This window comes from Oryctolagus cuniculus, chromosome 9 (genome assembly GCF_964237555.1).
Source record: "Oryctolagus cuniculus chromosome 9, mOryCun1.1, whole genome shotgun sequence".
Lineage (NCBI taxonomy): Eukaryota > Metazoa > Chordata > Mammalia > Lagomorpha > Leporidae > Oryctolagus > Oryctolagus cuniculus.
In genome coordinates this window covers 118,643,719-118,659,328 of record NC_091440.1, presented here as the reverse complement: position 1 = coordinate 118,659,328, position 15,610 = coordinate 118,643,719, and the positions used below count along the sequence as shown (strand labels likewise).

Genomic DNA, 15,610 nt, shown 5'->3' with positions numbered 1-15,610 from the left:
TGAAAGGTCACAGAATTAGAACTGGGGTTAGATACAGCCGTGTGACACTAAATATTTCATAGTGATAGGAACTAAAGGACGTTGTTTATAGAAATAGCTGGAGATATCATAGGATATCTATCTTCATGGTCAATATTACATTTCCCAATGTAATTCTTTATTCACAGTTCAGAGTACATTCCAGATAATAATTATTAAAATGTCTGTCTTATATTCTTCTAAATCTTGCTGATGATTTAGAAAGTAAAATTTATAGGTCACTTGGAATATGGGGCAATTTTTAAGATTATTCATTTCCTACGTCTTTCAAAAAGAGTTAAACATATTAATTTGTGTTAAGTTCCTTGAGATAATTGAAGCAGGCATGTTAAAGAAATGTTGGATCTGGCTCTGTGGTGTAGTAGGCTAAGTCTCTGCCTGTGGTGCCAGCATCCCATACACTGGGCGCTGGTTCCAGTCCTGGCTGCTACTCCTCAGAACCAGCTCTCTGCTACGGCTGGAAAAGCAGTAGAAGATGGCCCAGATGATTAGGCCCCTGCACTCAAGTGGGAGACCTGGAAGAAGCTCCTGGATCCTGGCTTCAGATTGGCCCAGCTTCAGCTGCTGTGGCCATCTGGGGAGTGAAACAGCAGGTGGAAGACTTCTCTCTGTCTCTCCCTCTATCTGTCTGTAACTCTACCTCTCAAATAAATTCATAAAATCTTTTTACCCACTATGCCACAGCGCCAACTCTAAATAAATTCATAAAATCTTTTTAAAAAAGACAAAGAAATGTTCAGAGGAAATGATGCAGCACGTGACAACATGGATGAGTCATGAGGACATTATCCTAAATTAAATAAGCCAGTCACAGAAAGAGCAATACTACATGATTTCGTTAATATGAGTTATCTAAAGCATTCAAACCCATGAATCAAAGAGTTGAATGGAGGCTGCCAGGGACAAAAAGAAAATCACATAATTACTAACCCATGGGCATAAACTTCAGTCCAACAAAATGAATAGAGAATCATCATATAATTTCATCAGCATCATCAACAATACTGAAGGGTGTGCTTTAGAGTTTTTAAAACCTTTACTACCACATTTCTTTCCCACCTCAGTAGCTTCTTCTGCGAGCATCATGTGAACAGGATATTTGTGCAATGTAAATGCAGGCTGACAAACCAATTATTCCAGCAAAGGAAACCGATTTGGGGAACTAATTATTTGTTCCTTATCAGTGTTATCCACATTCCCTGTTCAGTTATTTATCCTGAAAGGTATAGTAAGCATGAGCAGTGTTCATTTCAAAGGAGAGACTGAATGCTTGCAAGGGTTGAACTGCTAACTCCATACGATGGACATTAAATTCTGAAAGACAAACTTTTCCTGAAGAAGGGCAGGAATTGGAAGTGGGTCAAAATACTGTAAATTAATATATTTAAAGCTATAAAGGAAGTCACAGGTCAAATTGAGAGGGTTCAAAGGCAGTACCCATAGCAAGATATGTGTAGCAAATGATTGGTGTAGAATGTGAAATACTCTCTATCCTAAATGCTGAGCAATCATTTGATAATTGGTTGGAAGGTCAAGAATAGAGTTTTAATTATTCTAAATAAAACTATGGCTTATTTGAGTTGTGTTACCACCATTCTACTTAAGAGAAATTGTCAGAGTTTTCCTGTTTGTACACCCTTGAAGGAAGCAGGTGATGGCTCAAGTACTTGATTCCTTATCACCCATGTGGGTGACCCAGACTGAGTTCTGGGCTCCTAGCTTCAGCTTGGCCCCACTCCTACTGTTGTTGGGAATTAGGAAATGAACCAGCAGATGGACGATCTCTGTTGCTCTCTGTCTGTTTGCTTTTCAAATCAAAAAAGTTAATGGGAAAGTATATGGTTCTTTTGCCTTAGACATGAATATACAGTTATTTTGCGTATGGTTTATAAAGTCCCATCCTGTACATATATGAAAGTTGCATAAATCACAAATGATGTGACTGAATTTTATGAGGAAAATGATATTAAATAATAAACCTACACTAGCTTTATGTCTTAAAGGAGCTTAAAATTTGACACCTTTGCTACATAAGCTTTTTTAGTTTTTTATGAAATATGCAGGTTATTAAATGATTTAAAAGGTCAGGATGTTATATCATTTTGTCTTTAAAATAATGACCAAACATACTAATGTCAGGAATCACATTGAAAAGCAATTTGAAGAATATTTTGAAAATATTTCTAACAATGACTCAAAGTAAAAAGTGTGAGAGTAGTATGAAAGCATTCGGATACTAAGTAATGTTATATATTATTCTGTTTCTTAGTGAAGCTCACTTGTAATAAACCAACAGCAAAAGACACGTGAGGCACAGCATCTTAGAATATATCTAAATCTAACAAAAGAAAAGACCAAGATATAGATGTACATACTCAGTAATACTGCTAATTTTCCTGTCATCTTCCAAATATTATGCTTATCAGAAACTACATATTGATTTAAAAATTATTTCTATCTATGAAAAAAAACAGTTGGAAATTACAGCCATTTCTGAGAACATTCTGAACTAATAATCCCTGAAATAACAAAGAAAATCTGATGATGGTTCATGCTGGTTATTAGACCTGTGTGCTGTAGAAATCTGAACATACTGTCATGGATTTCCAAGAAAAAACACCCCAAATGAAAACAAAGACAAGGTGATGATAATTCTAATGAGAAGCATTCTAGGACGACTTTAAGGACTTCTGTGGAGAGTAAAGGTGAAGAAGGTCAGTCCCGCAAGACTACATGGAAGAAAACTGATTTGGGCACAAAATCATCAGTACATTATTTATGATATATGCATAGATGGGGACTTGAGAATCTCTTATCAATAGGATATTACCATTTTAAATGGTTCCCATTTGAAAATTGTAATCACTGCCAACAGTCTCATTTGGTATAGTTTTTAGACCTCCTTAAAGCTATCATTTAAATGCCATGATTCCTTTCCAATAAACCTTCCTAGGAAATTCTGATGCACTGGAAACCTATTGAAAATATTTTTGAAGACGTATTAATTAACATTTATAGCAGCTTACAAGTTATCTCATCAAGAATAACTTCTGGTATTTCTGATTATTTCTTCTAACTTGAACTTCTCAAAGCCTTTAATTTGCCCTCCCCTCCAGATTATTCCTATCCATTTCATTGTTCAGAAAAAGATGTAAAAGCTTTGGATATTTCCATTCTTTTGAGAGATAAAATTTAAAATTTTCTCCAGTGTAAAATGCTTGCATTACTTAAGTTTCTCTGGTTTGTTTCAGTATTAGTAGAACAGAAATTACCACCTCTTGGCTTTTCCTGATTCACGCTTGGGCTTTGCCTTCTAAGTTCTGCCAGCATATTTCTTGAGAAGACTAAGACTACCCGCTCCTGTCTGCCACAAGTTCCACCACAGACAGTCTTTAAAGAACACAAAATTTAAGAAGCAATGAACAGCGTGTGATCCTATTCCTTTAACATGAGTGACTCAGGAATCTACTGGCCCAGGAGCTGTTAGTGATTTAGCTGTATTTGATTCTAATTTCCTGCACTTTACAGAAGAAAAAGAGTATTAGAGTTACTAACCTCTCAACAGGTGAAGCTTGCAGGTGGTTCACTGCAACTGAGAGCACAAGTAGAACTATTGGCAGCTTCAGGATGCACATCGCTCATCTAATTCTCTGAAAAGAATACTGCACACTGAAATCAGGACATTTCATGTAGTTCCAACTGATGCAATTTTAAATTAGAGCCCAGTAAAATAAGTCTTTTGAAAGCATAACTTATAAGACCTTTATTGATATTAAGGGGTTATAGCAATATAGGTCTTATAAATTATATCAGTATAGTCCCTTGATATTGTTGAAACAATTTTACAATTATTTTCAAAATTTCTGCTTACTCTGTTCCCTTTTCTATAAACAATCTGGAATATTGATATATAATACATTAGCTCTTTACTTTTACTTTGAAATATACCATATATTTAACAGCAGGTCTGCTTTTCCCTAAATAAGTAATACTTTCCCCCAAACAGGACAATTTTTACCTTTTAATCTAGTAATATCAGAAAGTGACTTTGATAGTCAGAAAGCTTCATGGAAACAAGGTCAAGCTTGAATCCCAAGCTTTGCTGCTGACTTGCTAACCAGTGCTCCAGCTCTTAAATACCCTTCACACCTTTCTCAGCTCTGACATCAGGCAGCTCACAGAGACCTCATTAATTTCCATCCCCATAGACAGAAAGTGCCTCATTGACAGCAGAAACAGATGGACCACTATCACCGTAACACATTAGTAAATATTAACACAGCAGATACAGCTTGTCTTTCTGCAGCTCAGGGCGTCATACCCAGCACAAATTTGAATTTGCTATCTTTGTAAAATAGGAGTGAGTCTTCAAGAATCAAGCCTCTGTGATAGCAAGACATTAATAAAAAGAAGTGATTAAGAGTAGCAACTGATGGGCTGATGTAGGAAGAATGAAGCCAGAGACGTGGAGTGGTGTGCTGTTGGTCACGCCAAGTGGCTGTTCCCTTGGGGTGTTGCCAAATATCAGTCTCAAGCAGGAGTTGCTCAAGAAAATGTTAATGACTTGTGAGAAGTAAAGGAGACAGTCGGGAGGTATGAACCCCCAGAGAAACCACCTTCTGCAGGAGCAGGTTGCCGGGGGCTTCTATAGAAAGGGTTAGAAGAGTGTCCAGGATGTAGAAAAGGGGAGGTGGCTGACCCTTTCAAGTGACACACGTCTTCACACGGTGTTTAAAATGCTGACTCAGATGTCTCTGGTTTGCTGTGATCTGGCCCCCTGCTTCCCTGTACAATGTTTTAAGGTCAGCTTTCCTAGGAGTAAACTGGTCAGATCCTGTGTCCCTGTGCTTGTACCTGCCTCTGCCTAAATCCTACACTTGGGCTTACAGGTGTAACTGAATACAAATGACCCTGATGACTTAATGCTATGGACATTTAAGAAACAGATTGAACTAGAAGGCATATAAAAATGATGTAAGTGAGAAAACAAAATACATTCACAGTGAAATATGAAGGGATTAGCTGCTTAAAACAATAATTTTATATAAAAAATTAGTTTATCAGCATTTAAACAGAGATGTGAGAGGAGGAGCGTGGTGGGGCAAGAGGCACGGAGTCTCCACACAGACCCTGGGAGTCGGGTGAAATCAGGCCAGAGGCGAGCAGCCCACAGACACGTTTATTTCAGTTGGTACAGCACCATAAATAGCCAGGGCAGCCAATCTGGTCAAGGGGCAGTCTATGCTCTAACCAATCACAGCCTGTTGCCAGGCAGGCTCTATTGTCATGTGGTTTCTGAAGCCATCCAATCACAGCCTGTTGCCAGGCAGTTTCTGTTGCCAGCGGCCATCTTGGCATCTCATTCCACCACAGAGATGCATCACTATACATAGCCAAGCAGCTTTGGATGACTTTCCATTAATCATTATGTGGAAATACTTCAATTATTTTGAAGAAATAGATTTTTCTTTCAGCTTCATGAAGAAGTTATGAAAGGCTCCGATCATAACAGCACTCTCCAGTTTGCCTTTTAAAGTCATCTGTTGTTTTTAACTCTTTCCATTTTTTTTAACATTTCTAAATTATATCTAAGGTCCTAACAACTTGATGTAATGTACAGCGAATAAAAGAATTTCCAACTGTCCAAGAAAATATGCATAACTTTGTAGTACAAAAGAGATGGGCATTCTCAAACAAAAAAATTAGATTCATTGATTTCATAGACTTCTTTAAAGCTGAGTGACACAATTTTTGGGTAGAGATTTCAGAGAAAAGAAACAAACTTGTTCCCAATCCTTGATCTAATTATCTGACGATGCTACAGTTTTCACATTTCTGTGACAATTACTGAGATTCCAAAGAAAATGATAACAAAAACAAAGGGCTTGAAAAGATACTGGTTTCCTGTAAGATGATAATGCATTTTTCAAATTGTATACAGTGTTTTAGAAAAGATACAGGGACCCAGAGATATTAAATCTTATCCAACTGCAAACATTGAGTCAGTGTTGAATTACAGACCGAAGCTCAATTTTTCTGATTCTTTGTTGAGTGTTTATCTAGACCAAAATACTTGCTTCTAATCTACATATTTATTTCACTCAGTTTTCATGTCCTTTTTTGTTAAGGGTGCCAAACGTAATATTCCAAAATGGATTCCCCTTCGCTCCCTGAAAAATTAATGCCAAAAAGAAAACGTTCTTCTTAAGAAAGGTGAGGTAGTTCTGGTATTTTTTAAGAACAACTATGTCAGGCACAGTGATTTTAATTGATATGTGATGCCTCACTTCATCGGCACACATCTAAGGGGTGCATCATTCGCCCAATTTACAGTTGATGAGATCAAGATTCAGACAATATGACGAACTTCCTCAGGGCTACACAGCTCCACTGGGGCAAGGTGAAATTCAAATTCTCACTTGGCCATCTCAGAATATTTCTTTGGTAAAAAGAAAAAAAAAAGATCTCTGTTCCCATACACTGAATTGCCAATTGCACTCTCTGGGCTGTTATGTGTTATTGTAACCCCTGGATGATCTTGTTTTGACAAGAAAATGGCCTTCAGTTGTCCTTACAGAGTTTATCGCAAGGTTGATATCTATCCCCATCTCTCATCTTCCCATACCAGTGAAAGTGAAAGCTGGTCCACAGATTCCATTCTCTACCTGGCAACCCCATCACCATCTCCTAGGCTGCTTCTTACAAGAAAACATCACTGTTACTCATCTTTGAATACTCCCTACCCTTGTTAGTCCACCTGTTTGAAGGCGCTGACTGCTTTGGCATCAGCTGGGAGTTTGCTGGAAATGCAAAATCTCAGGCTGCACCTCAGATCCACTGAATCAAAATCTGCACTAAACAAAAAAGCACTAAACAAAAATTCTTCTGGGCTGAGTGTTTGGACTCACGGTTAAGATACAGGTTTAGATGCCCATGTCCCACACTGCAAAGCGTGGGTTCAAATCCCTTCTCTTGCTCCTAACTCCAGCTTCCCACTAATGCAAGCATAGGGAGGCAGCAGCGATGGCCCAAGTTACTGAGTTTGCACCACTCACATGGGATTGAATTCCTGGCTCCTGACTTCAGCAGGCCCAAGGTCTTCACAGGCATTTGGGGAGTCAATCAGCAAGTGAGAACTTGACTCTAAAAATAAAAATAAAAAGTACTTCTCAGGTTACTGAATACACACTAAGCTTGCAAAAAAAGTGCCTGGCAATACATTCTGTGGCTTTAAGTGCTTGAGTAAGAATCTGCTGCTCGGAAGAGGGCACCTTAGCAGGAAGCTAGATCAGAAGTGGAGGTAGCCTGTCTCTCTCCCTCTCTGTAATGCTACCTTTTGAAATAAATAAATCTTTTGAAGTTTTTAGGTACTTCCACATATGGTTAATTTGTATTGTATATCTAGTAACTTCAACATTTGATTTTCCTTGGAAACGTAATCTGTATTTTGTTCCTGATAACTCTCAGTTGTAGTGATTTGATTTGCATTTATTAGGTCATACGTCTTTTTAAGTTTTGAACACTTTGTATCAATTTTGTTATAAATCGACAGTTCTAATTGCACATATTTAATTGTAATGAGGTTGAAAGTGACATTGTAATTGATGAATACAATGATGAAAAATAGTTAAACCAAAATAATGAACATGTCCATCATCTCGAATATGTAACACTTTGTTGTGGTGGGAATATTTGAAAATTTACTCTCTTTGTAATTCTAAAATCCACAGTACATTCTTGTGAACTATATTTACCATGCTGGAAGCAGAAAAATATAGTGGTTCTGCAACAGATCTCAAAAGAAAAGCCATATGTCTCCTGTTTGAGTTTGTAAACCCTATGACCACCTTCCGCCCATTTCCCTACTCCCCGGTCTCTAACCACCATTCTGCCCCCTGCTTCTGTGACTCTGACTGTTTTAGATCCACAGTACATTCTTGTGAACTATATTTACCATGCTGGAGGCAGAGAAAGATAGTGGCTGTGCAACGGATCTCAAAAGAAAAGCCATATTTCTCCTGTCTGAGTTTGCGAACCCTATGACCACATCCCCCTATTTCCCTACTCCCCGGCCTCTGTAACCACCCTTCTGCTCTCTGCTTCTGTGAGTCCAATTGTTTCAGATTCCACACATAAGCAAGGACACACTGTTTGTCTACCTGTGCCTGGCTTATTTCACTGCCTTCCTAGGTTCTCCAGTTCCATCTATGTTGGCACAAATGACAGAATTTCCTTCTTTTTAAGTGCAAACTAACATGTTAATATGTGTATGTGTGTACCACATTTTCTTTATCAGTCTAAATCCTATCTTCTTATACTTGATCCGAGAGAATCCTAAAGGTCCCTGTTGGGGATGCTGTCCTGGATAGGATTTGGTTGCTTCTGCTGCTCTCCGGAACTTTCCAACATCTGGAATCACTTTTGCTCCATGGAGGGTGTGTGTGTGCATTTTAGGGTAATCTAAGAAATTTGCATTAGCTTCCTAACCTTCACAGAGACCCGAAGCTGAGGCCCCCGGGATCCTAGGGACTCTATCAGTACTTGTTCCCTGTGGCCTCCCTTTACTTACTGTTTGCACTCTTCGTCCAGGTTCCAGTTCACTGCTTCCCCCACAATGCGATTTCCTTCCTTTCTTGTGAGCATAGCTACAAACGGATGTTTGTATTAGTTTATGCAGGTCCTAGTTGACTTTTAGTGGGCGAATCTTAGTATAAAGACATATTGCAGCCGGCGCCGCGGCTCACTAGGCTAATCCTCTGCCTTGCAGCGCCGGCACACCGGGTTCTAGTCCCGGTCAGGGCACCGGATTCTGTCCCGGTTGCCCCTCTTCCAGTCCAGCTCTCTGCTGTGGCCAGGGAGTGCAGTGGAGGATGGCCCAAGTGCTTGGGTCCTGCACCCCATGGGAGACCAGGAGAAGTACCTGGCTCCTGCCATCGGATCAGCGCGGTGCACCGGCCACGGCGCGCCGGCCGCGGTGGCCATTGGAGGGTGAACCAACGGCAAAAGGAAGACCTGTCTCTCTCTCTCTCTCTCACTGTCCACTCTGTCAAAAAAAAAAAAAAAAAAAAGACATATTGCAGGAAACAGAGGAGTGTCTGCATGTTGTGGAGTCTTTTGAACTATATAGCCGAATTACCCACTAGAAGCAGTGTAATAATCTATACTTCTCTTGAATTGTATTAGTGGGTAACTGAAAAAAAAAAAAAAAAACCAGGGATCACATGATAAAACATGTGATAAACATGTTTTAAAACATGTTTATAATATAAACACATGATAAAACAGTATCTTCTTGTTAACACTTCTTTTTTAACTTAATATTTTACTAATTTTTTGAGATATTATATAATTTTCTAGTATTTATTTATTTATTTGAAAGGCAGAGTTACAGAGGGGCAGAGGCAGAGAAAGAGAGTGGTCTTCTATCCACTTTTCACTTCCCCAGATGGCTGCAATGGCCGGAGCTGAGCTGATCCAAAGCTAGGAGCCAGGAGCTTCTTCCGGGTCTCCTGCACATGCAGGGGCCTAAGGACTTGGGCCATCTTCCACTGCTTTCCCAGGCCATAGCAGAGAGCTGGACTGGAAGTGGAGCAGCCAAGACTCAAACTGGCACCCATATGGGATGCTGGCACTGCAGGCAGTGGCCTTATCCACTACACCACAGTACCAGCCCTGAGATATTATATTTTTAATTTACATTATAGTCAAAGACTTAAAGGCTTTACAACATATAGGGTTCAATAAATAAGAAGCAAAAAGATAATAGTCAAGCAGGAAAATAGGCAAGAGCTATAAACAATAATCAAATGAAAAAATATTCAGCTCCATTCATATAAATTTTAAAATATTCAAAACTCATTAAAATGATAGTAGTATATAATTCCTATCAATGTGTTTGACAAAGATTTAAGACAGTTTGTGTTTACTTACTTCTTTGAGTATTAGTGAAGCTTAAAATTTTAAAGCTTAAAATTTTAAATTTAGACATTTATGCATGTTTTTTAGTCACTTGGAAATACGGATCTGGATAACAGGATAGGTCTGGCCAGGAAAAGAGCTTTGAAGGAAACCATTGAACATGAAATTATACAAGCCACAGAGAACATGCGCCACTAGAATATCCTAGAATAGGGGATATCTTGGAAAAGAAGAGAATTCTTCAGTCACCTGAGGAACAGGTATTAGGAACAGATAAGGATACTTGGGGCCAGGGCTGTGGCTCCGTGGGTTGAGCTGCGGCATGCAGTGTTGGCATCCCATATGGGTGTCAGTTCAAGTCCTGGCTGCTCCACTTCCAATCCAGCTCTCTGCTGATGTGCCTGGGAGGTCAGCTAAGATAGCCCAGATCCTTGGGCCCCTGCCACCCATATGGGAGACCCAGAGGAAGTTTCTGGGCTCCTGGCTTCCTCCAGGCCCAGCCCTGGTCATTGCAGGCATCTGGGGAGTGGGCCAGCTGATGAAAGATCTCTTTCTCTCTCTGTCTCTCCTTCTCTCTCTCTGTGATTCTGCCTTTCAAGTAAATAAATAAATCTTTAAAAATAGGTAATAAAAAGAGATAAGAATACTCAAAAATGATTTGGGAGAGATAAAAGTAGTGCCAGAAATTAAATGAAGAGAAAGTTTCAAGAGGGAAAGGTTGATGTGAGTGTTACATGATGCATATAAATTACACAGATGAAGACTAGAATATAGAAATAAAAGTTTACTGATTGACTATCACTAGGATGCAGAGTTCTGGATAAATCTAGAAACACAAACAATAGGATTGAATGAGTCCTGAACAGTTGCTAATGTAGATCGAAGGATCTTAACATATTTGAGAGTCCTTATGAGACTATGGTGGAAGAAATAGACTATTTTTTCTGGAACATACTCACATGCACATACAATCTAAATTGTAAATACAGTATTTAGATATTTTGATTTCCAATGACAACTATCTGTATAAGATTTTTTTTTCTCTTGTTAGCACATCAAAGAGGTTTCACTATAAAGGGAAATAGGAAGAAATACTGATACTTTTAGGAGAGGTTAGTAACAGGTTAAGATAACATTTTAAAAGTACCTGGCACTCACTACAGATATGTTGAATAGATGTTTGTTGATTTCTCAGGAGTCAGAAGGAAGGAGAATTTGACAAGACAAGGGAGGGAGGAAAGATAATTGTTGGCAAAGCACCATGTGTCTAATGGAGAGACTGATCTTGTAGGAAGGAGAGAAGGAGACAGCAGAAATGCTCATTTATTCAGCATCTGCTTAGCGCCAGTCATTGTGGTGGAATATTTTTTGTGCAATATCCCACTGAAGCATCAAAGAATCCTGTGATAGGAACTAATAACTTCTGCACAGGCACATTTGAGTATTTAGAGAAATCAGGTAACTTTTCCAAAGTCATGTGAGAAAGTGGCAGGCCCCTCAAATAGTCATTTCTCTGGTTATAAATGCAAAGATGCAAAGTTACAAATCTGCTATTAGATCTATTTTATGGATAGGATTTTTAAGTGGTAATGTGAGTAGTCAAGAGAACTCTGATTAGTGTTGATTGTTTAAACAGATACTTAATAATTTAAGAGGAATGTCCTGTGAGTATGTTCAGCACTTCTCACGGAAGGAATGTATGATTAAAGTTGAAATCTAGCTATTTTATAATCACTGTTAAAATGTTTAATAATTTATGCAAAAGATTCCTTTAAGATGGAAAGGTTTTGAAAGCATATTGATTGGTTGACAAAAATAAAGACTAACAAAGAGCATGTCTTTTAATGGGTTTCTGCATAAATAGATTGAATAAATTTGTTGCTTTTGCCTGCAAATTAAAAAGCCAACACCTATGTATTCTGGATAAATATTTTGCATTTCAGAGATCCAGAGTAACAAAATTTTGTCCATAATCCACAGATGATAGGCAAAGAGGCGTTCTCATATAAGCTACCTATTAAAATTCTTGATTGACAGCTAATATATTCAGACACACCCACACATAGCTGAAGCAGGAACTGCAATAAGGAAGCTGAAATAAAATACTCTGTTTGGGGATTCTGTTACTCAGATGACCTTATTGTAATCAGGTGGAGGGAAAGAAATATGATAATGATCTGGTTACTGCAAAAATATAATGGAATTAATTGGGGGTTTCATTGACACTATGCAACTGGAATTGCCAGACCAAATCACCCTAATCTTGGCACTCTGTCCACTTGCAGCTATTAGCCCTGGCCCCAGTCATTCCCTGTGCCTCTCCAGAGATCAGTTCAGTTTGAGGGATGTACGTCTGCACGGACATGCTCGGTGCAATTCGATTCTGAGGTTGTGATTAAGGGATTGATGGAATCAAAGGCCTGATAGTTTGCCCATGAACATGACTCTCTGCAGGCATCTTGAGCCCTTCTCAATCTTTCCTTCAGATCTTGTCCCAAGAGTGTGTTCAGGATGTAAATGGCACCCCTCTTGTGAAACCCAGGAGAAAACCTAACCATGGCATACTTCATGTGCTTTTTTTAAAATAAACCATTTATCCCCAAGCTCTTAAAAATTTTGGTCATATTTATAAATACTGTAAAGCCAGCATCGTGGTGCAGCAGGTTAAGCGGCCACTTGCTATGCTGCCATCTCCGATGAGCGTGTTGGTTTGAGCCTCCGCTGCTCTCCTTTTCTTTCAGCTTCCTGTTAATGCTGCTCAAACAGCAGCAGGTGGCCTAAGGACAAAGGTCCCTGCCGCTCCTATGGGACACCAAGATGGAGTTCTGGGCTCCTGGCTTTGGCTTGGCTCAGCCCTTACTGTTCCAGCCATTTGGGGAGTAAATCTGTGGATGCGAGATTCTCTTTCTCTCACTCCTATTCTCTCTCTCCCTCTCATCTCTCTGTCTCTGCCTTACAAATAAATAAATGAATAAATAGAATATTTAAAGAAAAACAAACAAATGAGAGACACCAAATATATGATGCTCCTAGAATAATTTTTTTTTTTGACAGGCAGAGTGGACAGTGAGAGAGAGAGACAGAGAGAAAGGTCTTCCTTTGCTGTTGGTGCACCCTCCAATGGCCACTGCGGCCAGCGCGCTGCAGCCGGCGCACTGCGCTGATCCAAAGGCAGGAGCCAGGTGCTTCTCCTGGTCTCCCATGGGGTGCAGGGCCCAAACACTTGGGCCATCCTCCACTGCACTCCCTGGCCACAGCAGAGAGCTGGCCTGGAAGAGGGGCAACCGGGACAGAATCCAGCGCCCCGACCGGGACTAGAACCCGGTGTGCCGGCGCCGCAAGGCGGAGGATTAGCCTATTGAGCCGTGGCACTGGCCTGCCTGGAATAATTTTATCTCTTCTGAACTGGATGAAATTTTCTTCAATGGGCCAGGCAGGAGCCCAGGAATTCATTGCAGATGGACTCCAGGTCACACTTGAGAAACTGCACAAATAAACATGACTGCTGGCTTTTTATCCCCAGCTCACCCTGAACTTGTGACCATGATTTATCTCTCTCATTACAGAGCACATTTGTCCTACAGTTGTCTGCATTTCTTATCTCTTGGATTCTAAGCTGTGTGACAGTGACGGCTACTAATTGTTAACTTATTATTTACACAAAGCCTTTTAGCATAGTGCCCTGGACACATTCAGGCATCATGACAGTTAAGAGCAAGGGCTTTAGAACCTGACAAATTGGGTTGCAATACATACTGTGTGGCTTTGAGCAAATTAATGTCTTCAAATCTGTAATTCTTCATTTATAACACTGAATAACAATGGTTATCCTGCATAGTTCAATGCTAATTAAATGACAAGGCATCTAAAGCACTTCACACAGTGCCTGGAACATCATAAACTTTCCACATATTGGCAGCAATTTTTAAAAAGATTTACTTATTTTCAAAGTCAGAGTTATGGAGAGAGAGAGAGGGACAGACAGAAAAATAGAGAGAGAAAGAAAGAGATCTTCCATTTGCTAGTTCACTTCCTAGGTGGCTGCAGTGGCCAGCACTGGGCCAGGCTGAAGCCAGGAAATAGGGGCTTCATCCTGGTCTCCCATGTGGATTCCAGGGGCCCAAACACCTCTGCTGCTTTTCCCAGGCCATTAGCAGGGTGCTGGATGGAAAGTGGAGCAGCTGGGACATGAAGTGGCACCTGTATGTGATGCCAGCCTCTTTGGTAGCAATTTTATGAGGAAAAAATTTAAATTATCAAATACATGCTCTTTTAAAAAAATCTATGTAAGCAAGATTATTAAGACAAATACCAAAATAATGTCAACTCCCAGAGATAACTGAAATAAGCATTTTGATTAGGATCCCCATGGACAGTTTTTAAAAACAATTTTTAAAACTTTGAGAGAGAGAGAGAGAGAGAAAAGGGTTCCTGCAAGCTGGTTCATTCCTCAAATGCCTGCAATGACTGGGGCTGGGACAGGACAAAGCTGGGAGCCGCCAAATCAATCCGGTTTCTGCAGGTGGGTGGCAGGAACACAAGTACTCGAGTCATTTCTGCTGCTTTCCAGGTCTGCCTTTGCAGAAAGCTAGTGTCATATAAATTTAAAGAACTGTCACAGTGTTTATACTGTTTTCATAATATGCTTTTTGTTTTTAAAGAACAAACCATGAATTCTTCTCATGTCAGTAATAAGCTTTACTTTGTAATCTTAAACCACCACATTTTGTTTTTATGGTATATGTATAAAATAAATGATCCCGTACTCTTTGACATTTAGTTTTGTCTTTTTTTATGTTTCTAAAACAAAGCTGCATATTTGTATTTTTGTAAATTTTTGCCTACTTTTATTCTTGTGTTTTCTTTAGAATTGCTGTTGTAGGCCAGACTTTATACATTTTTTATAGATTTTGATACTTTCTACTAAATTGCCGCTGAAATGTTATACATTTATTCTTTCATCATCAGTGAGTGAAAGATCTTTGTCAGTGTTGAGTATCATAATAAAGAAACCTTAGACATTTTGCTAAATGAATACTGGCAGCTCATTTGCAACTTAAAAATCCGTTCTCAAGTCACCAAATAATAATAGTATTTAATATTTTTTTGTTTGACAGGCAGAGTTAGTGAGAGAGAGAGACAGAGAGAAAGGTCTTCCTTCCATTGGTTCACCCGGCAAATGGCTGCCACAGCCACCGGCGCACTGTGCTGATCTGAAGCCAGGAGCCAGGTGCTTCCTCCTGGTCTCCCATGCGGGTGCAGGGCCCAAGCACTTGGGCCATCCTCCACTGCCTTCCCAGGCCACAGCAGAGAGCTGGACTGGAAGAGGAGCAATCAGGTCAGAACCGGCGCCCCAACTGGGACTAGAACCCAGAGTACCGGTGCCGTACGTGGAGGATTAGCCTAGTGAGCTGCTGCACCGGCCAATAGTATTTAATATTGATTAGTATTATTAATGCATGTCCCAGGCACTGCATTAGCTAATGGTGGGAAGAAGGAAGGTGATTCAGAGGTGAGCAAGACAGATAAGGTTTCCACTTTTTTGGACTTAACATCTAAGTCTAACAAGCTTAAAGGTGTGAAGTAGGCAGCCCTTCAAGCTACATGTCAAGTGGAGTTTCAGTGTTGGCCAGGGTCTTAGATTGGGCCTGAT

The 15,610-nt window shown here is 39.8% G+C and overlaps 2 protein-coding genes across 15 annotated transcripts in view; one reads left to right on the top strand and one right to left on the bottom strand.

Annotated features, from left to right (window-relative positions):
- Positions 1-15,610, top strand: part of SLCO1A2 (solute carrier organic anion transporter family member 1A2) — a 100,760-nt gene that overhangs the window by 15,728 nt on the left and 69,422 nt on the right. The window lies entirely within an intron of this gene.
- The window catches only part of IAPP (islet amyloid polypeptide), a 74,269-nt gene that overhangs the window by 438 nt on the left and 58,221 nt on the right, over positions 1-15,610 (bottom strand). For 2 of the 5 annotated variants that reach the window (XM_051850854.2, XM_070049473.1), the window contains 3 exons: positions 8,609-8,684; positions 7,095-7,182; positions 3,595-3,689 (listed from right to left, as the gene is read on the bottom strand). In XM_051850854.2, the coding sequence (XP_051706814.2) occupies positions 3,595-3,674 (80 nt within the window). In that variant the 5' untranslated portion in view covers positions 3,675-3,689; positions 7,095-7,182; positions 8,609-8,684. Of the gene's footprint in view, positions 1-3,594; positions 3,690-7,094; positions 7,183-8,608; positions 9,051-15,610 lie in introns of those variants that run through there. The other 3 variants (XM_070049474.1, XM_051850855.2, XM_051850856.2) reach the window with 3 other exon arrangements.